Source organism: Otolemur garnettii, unplaced genomic scaffold (assembly GCF_000181295.1).
Source record: "Otolemur garnettii isolate 467f Iridium unplaced genomic scaffold, OtoGar3 scaffold00005, whole genome shotgun sequence".
NCBI classification, from domain to species: Eukaryota; Metazoa; Chordata; class Mammalia; order Primates; family Galagidae; genus Otolemur; species Otolemur garnettii.
In genome coordinates this window covers 24328856-24334296 of record NW_003852400.1, presented here as the reverse complement: position 1 = coordinate 24334296, position 5441 = coordinate 24328856, and the positions used below count along the sequence as shown (strand labels likewise).

The window sequence follows — 5441 nt, the reverse complement described above, 5'->3', positions numbered from 1 at the left end:
GCAGTGCAAAAATAGGGTCTAAATAATGGCTGAATTAGCCCTACTGGACAGTTTCAGATGTAACACTCTGTAATAATTATATTGCAGGCTGGATTAGGATGCTATTATCATAATCTGGACGTTTACAATTATCTGTAATTTGCAAAGATGCGCCAGGTCTTGATTACAGCAGTTTTTTTTTTTTTTTTGTATCACGCTAACCATCACTAAACAGTGACAGTAATAACAGCTAATTTTGCTGGCAATATAAGAGGTGCTGGGGTGTGCAAACAATTTCACACCTGGATGTGCTCACTCAACCAAGAATATAGAGAAAGAGCTTCTGCCCTGAGACTCAGAAAAATATTCTCCTCTGCTTCGGTTCAGTATAGATTTCTAGACCCTGATCATTGCTTAAGAGATATTCACTGGGGGTAAGTTTTTATTTCTTGAATACTTCAAGGCACAGCTCATGTTTCTCTGCTTACACTTCCAAGTTATATGTGTTGCTGTTGTAATGTATCATGGGCTACAACTTTGCTATATAGGTTTTTCAATTCTGACCTTTTATCTCCCTTTAACAGTAAAAGGGTTGTTCTAGTCAGTAAAAGGATTTGGGTGAGAATGGAATACTTAAGAACTGGACTTGTCTTTCTTGCTTTCTATGTTATTAATGTATTTGGTGCAGCTTGTAACTAGAGAATGCAGAAAGGACCAGTTTTCTATAAGGTCTTAGAGGGAGCCAGTTGGAGAATCCAAGCTGAAATCTATGAAAATTGTTACAGCTAATCTAACTGAATCCATTGAGGTCTTTACATGTGGGCATGACAAGGTTTTGAGGCATCAAGAGGTCTAACGGAGCTGGTGATGGAGCTCCGTTAGAATCACAGGTCTGGGGACATTTTCAAGGACAGGTGTAGACTGAATCTCTCGCTTGTGCCCCCCCTTTCTAACTGGCCTCTGAAACCGTTCAAGGCTGCTTTTCATGGCCTTCTCCTCCAGCCGGTGTTTGGGGTGGTGAGGGAAGGGTAGGATATATGGATCTTGGAGCTATTACCTGCGGAGCCCAAATGCTGAGACCTTGGGGCTGGAAGGGCGAGATTGATTGAGGCACAGCACTGAGCTGCGACCAGTGCGATTTAGGAACGCACCAACACTCCAACAAGAAGCGGTACTATTCTATCTATAGATGATGCTTTTTCCTGACCTTGTAGACGTTATAAGCAACAGGAGATGTTAAGTGCAAGACCCTGAGAAATCTTTGGCTTCCCCACCCGAGAGCATAAAGGGCTTTCTCTGGTGGCGGAAGCCTTCTGGCTAAGTTGTGTCAAAAGATGAGATGCTTTTTAGTGCTAAAGAGAAATGGTCCCGGTCACCCCCCCCCCCATTGTGTTCTCCCTCTGTCTCTCAAATAGGAAATATGGTCAGAACTACGCTCAAGAACTCGAACTCTACCACCTCTGGAGAAGTTTGAACGTGGGGAGGCGTAGTAGTCACCGCCACTAGGCGATGCCTTTTGCCCACGCCCCTCCTACCAATCCCTCCCTCGGGAATAGGCTTACTATGGGGGTAATACATTCTAAGGAGGGAAAATATTAACCCTTGAGGTTCAAAGAAGCCAAAGGAAGCCCAGTTCCAAGGAAAGTCTGGAGTACTCCCCGGCAGAATTCAATTAATCTGATGTTAAGTGGTAAAAAATTGCTGTAAGATGCATCATGACTACATTTCTGATATATTAACATGCATTTGCTGGGTTTCAATATTCCTTGCACTCACAGTGGTTTGGCATGTATCTGGTGAACTTTTTTTTAAAGAAAAATTAGTGTTGGTTTCGATGTATGGTAGCTTTCTAACGTAATTTGAATAATTCAGCAAAGCCCCACTACCAGCTGTACTTCTGCAGCCTCTTCCATTCTTTTCAGCATTATAATTTTGGTTAATTTTCAATTTTAGGTCCTACGTCTCTGCAATTTGTGTATGAATAACAGAATAATTTCCCTCTTTTGTTTCGCCTTTCCTGTTCCTGAATCTAAATAAAGATGGCTTTTTAGTATTAAAAGTGGAAGAAAATTACAGGTAATTATCTTTGACGGTAAAAACGCTGTAATCAGCGGGCTACATGAAAAATTACTCTAATTATGGCTGCATTTAAGAGAATGGAAAAAAACCTTCTTGTGGATAAAAACCTTAAATTGTCCCCAATGTCTGCTTCAAATTGGATGGCACTGCAGCTGGAGGCTTTGTTCAGAATTGATCCTGGGGAGCTACGAACCCAAAGTTTCACAGTAGGAAGGGGGAAAAAAGAAAAGAAAACATTTTTCCTAATGTAACAATGCGAATGCTAGAAAATGACAAGACTGATCGGTTTTAAACCATTCTGAAGACTGACTGAGAGTGGAAGTTGCTCAACAAAAAAAGGAACGGGTATATTGGTAAGTAGTCTTTGCTTTGTGTCTAATTATAGTGACTGTCCTTTTGCACGACTGTATGTCGCTGTCATTATATGGAGCACTCTGAGTATCTCTATTGACTTCTGATAAATGGCTCAGTGGTTTCAAGGTTCATAATTTGAAGGATGCCCAGGTCTGTAGCCATTAATTCTCCCAGTATGGGGCTTCCTGCTTGTATGACGAAAGGACTTTTCATTTTCATTATTTCTGTGCTTTCCCCCAAGATCGGAAGGATGTATTTCATCCAGGATAGTGCTTTTCCTACCTAGCTAACTGGCAATGGGTCTTGAACATTAAGTAGGCATAATTGTGCACTTTACTTTCTGGGATTCTTTTATTCTTGCTTCTTTTTGTTAAAAAAAAAAAAAAAACTGCTTCCAAACAAAGGCAAATATGCCTGTATTTTTTTCAGCCGGGAAAAGGGAAAGAATATTTACTTTCAGCATTAGAATCTACTGGAGGTCTAGAGGTTAACTTGAGGATGGGGCATTCTAATGTTTAAAAAGATAATATAAATGTGTAGAGATTACAATAAAAACTGAATATGTAAAGAAAGCTGAGGAAATGTCTGTGGTTAAAGTACTTAAGACAAAGGCTAGTGGTGCAAAGTGGCATCTTTGCAAGCACTTGATATTTATATATAGGACTTCCCATATTAGGAAACAGGAATTCTTTTAAGAGCGATAGAAAATATAATGGGAGGGAGAGGAGGGGATGGGGGAGGGAAGGGAGAGAGAGACAGAGACACACAGAGAGAAATACGCAAGACACTCTCAGCGTTTTGTGGCTTTTACTCCATATATGAAAGAAGACAAAAACATACAAAGTATATGTACAACTAAAATTCAACAATATATACAGAAATGTTTCTTGATATAAACGTCCCTATTAGCTTAGTGAATGCCACCAATTCACTTAGTAAAGGTGTCAAAGCAATAGAATGGTGATTTTGGTTGTTTCCTCTGTCTTTCCTTATTCCAGTTCAGGGTTTGGGGGTAGGGTAGGGGAAAGAGTGGGGTTTTTTTTTTTGTTTGTTTGTTTGTTTTGTTTTGTTTGTTTAAATCAATCATCATTCCTGGTCATTTCATTTTGATAAAACATGCAGCGTTTCCTTTGATGCAATGTTCTAATCTTACAGCCGATTTTTCCTTTTTCTTTAGAAAGAGACTGTTATGTGAGGGTTTTTTCTTTCTTTCTTTCTTTACTTTCTTTCTTTTCTTTCTCTTTTTTTTTATCAGTCTGAGATTGGTAAATAAAAATGCAGGAGTTCAAAATGCTTCCCTTTCATCATGTAATGTCTTAAGCTTATTAAACAAGTAAAAATGCTGCCATGTTTGTGCAGATTCTTCTGGTGGGGGGGAAATGTCTGTAAAAAAAGTCATTTTGATGGATACTCCCAAAGAGAAGAGAAGGCTCAAAGCCTGGATCCCAAGGGGTAAAGGAAAATATCCTTACAGAAAGGGGTTTTGGGAGTGATGGCATAGAAACCAGCCTCCCTCTCTCTCTCTCTCTCTGAGATACAGTATCAATTACTGAGGTTGCTCAAAGGAGAAGGCAAATAAGAAGAAAAAAGGAAAGAGAAAAAGAAAAAAATGGTAGAAAGGAAAAGAAAGGAAGAAAATAAAAGAGAGGGAAGAAGAGCTGAAAAGAAAGGAAGGAGGAAGAGGGCAATGGGAGAGAGAGACAGAGAGAGAAACACAATTGCCCAGCTGGCTTCTAGCCACACATACAAAGTTCTCTTGAGCCTGCTCCTTTGGCTCGGTTTGGCAGATGCAAGCAGGTCCCAGATCCTTCTTGCCTTATTCAGACGTTTCCCTAGGGTGTTCCCTTGGACAACTCACATCATCTGTGGTCTCTGCATCGTGTCCTGGTGTGGAGAAGAGTACCAGTGCGAATAGCCAGGCATGTAGCTGTTGGGGGGCATACTGACGCCCTTGGCTGAGGCGGAAACGTCCCACACTGGAGGCAGTGCTGGAGAGCGTGGTGACAGGGCTGCTGAGCCGGGGAGAGGGTCACTCTCATGAGGGTTACTGCCTTGCTTCAGCAGTTTCTTAAACTTAGAGCGTTTGTTCTGAAACCATATCTTCACCTGCAAGAAATGCAGCAATCATTATGCCTGATAAACATTGAACTAGTACATCTAATGTCACTCCAGGCTTTGGAAGCAATATTTAAAAAATAAAAATAAAATCAGAAAACCACCCCTGCAAAAGCCAACAAGCCAAGTCCCCAACCTCCTCCACCTCTTCCTAGCCTCTTCCAACCTACTAGGTATCTTGTCTGGATACCTAAAGTAATTCTTGAGTTGGATGTTAGCTCAGGTTTTAAAAAGCAGCATAAATAAGAATAAAATAAAAAATAAAGTTAATGAGATGAACAAGTTCAATGTCTAAAGAAAGATTTTAAAAGGAGCACTTTTGGATCAAAACCATACAACTGAATGCATTTCCTCTGACAGTCTGTGTTTGTATGTTTGCTAGCCTCCAAAACCAGTATCTCTATGACTATACAGGGAGCATATGATTGTAAAGAGATTAGATCCCATACATTTAAAATTAAATGCCCTGAATGTATTTCTGCATATCTTGCACATGACAAAGACTATGTATGGAGCATCTTTCTCCAGAGGTACAAATATATATCCCCGTAATTCTGCAGGGATTAAGGATTGCACCCCTCTCATCTTGTACTTTGTATGCTGTTTGGTCAAATTGTAGTCAACAATCATCACATGATTGTTAGTGTAGTAACTAAAAATCAAAGGGTTTCTAAAAAGTAAATGTGAAGCAGGAATGTGGGATGGTGCGTATCTTAACCAATGCTCTGGATTTACTGTATTTGAAGAAGAAATTCTATTGTGGTTTCTTTTACCTTTAAAATTCCTTAGTCATAGGTATCTGCTTTTCCAAGAGGGATATGTGTCACTGAATAGCTGGAATCCTTTCGTATCAAACTCCAAATATTTTCAGTGGCAATATGGCAAGACAAAACAGGCTAAGTTGGGAAGAAGAG

General features: G+C 40.0%; 1 protein-coding gene across 1 annotated transcript in view; it reads right to left on the bottom strand.

Annotated features, from left to right (window-relative positions):
- Positions 1-4140: 4140 nt before the first annotated feature.
- The window catches only part of DLX6 (distal-less homeobox 6), a 4846-nt gene continuing 3545 nt past the window's right edge, over positions 4141-5441 (bottom strand). Inside the window, exon 3 of the mRNA XM_003782695.2 lies at positions 4141-4518. Coding sequence (XP_003782743.1) covers positions 4267-4518 — 252 coding nt within the window. The 3' untranslated portion in view covers positions 4141-4266. The remainder of the gene's footprint in view (positions 4519-5441) is intronic.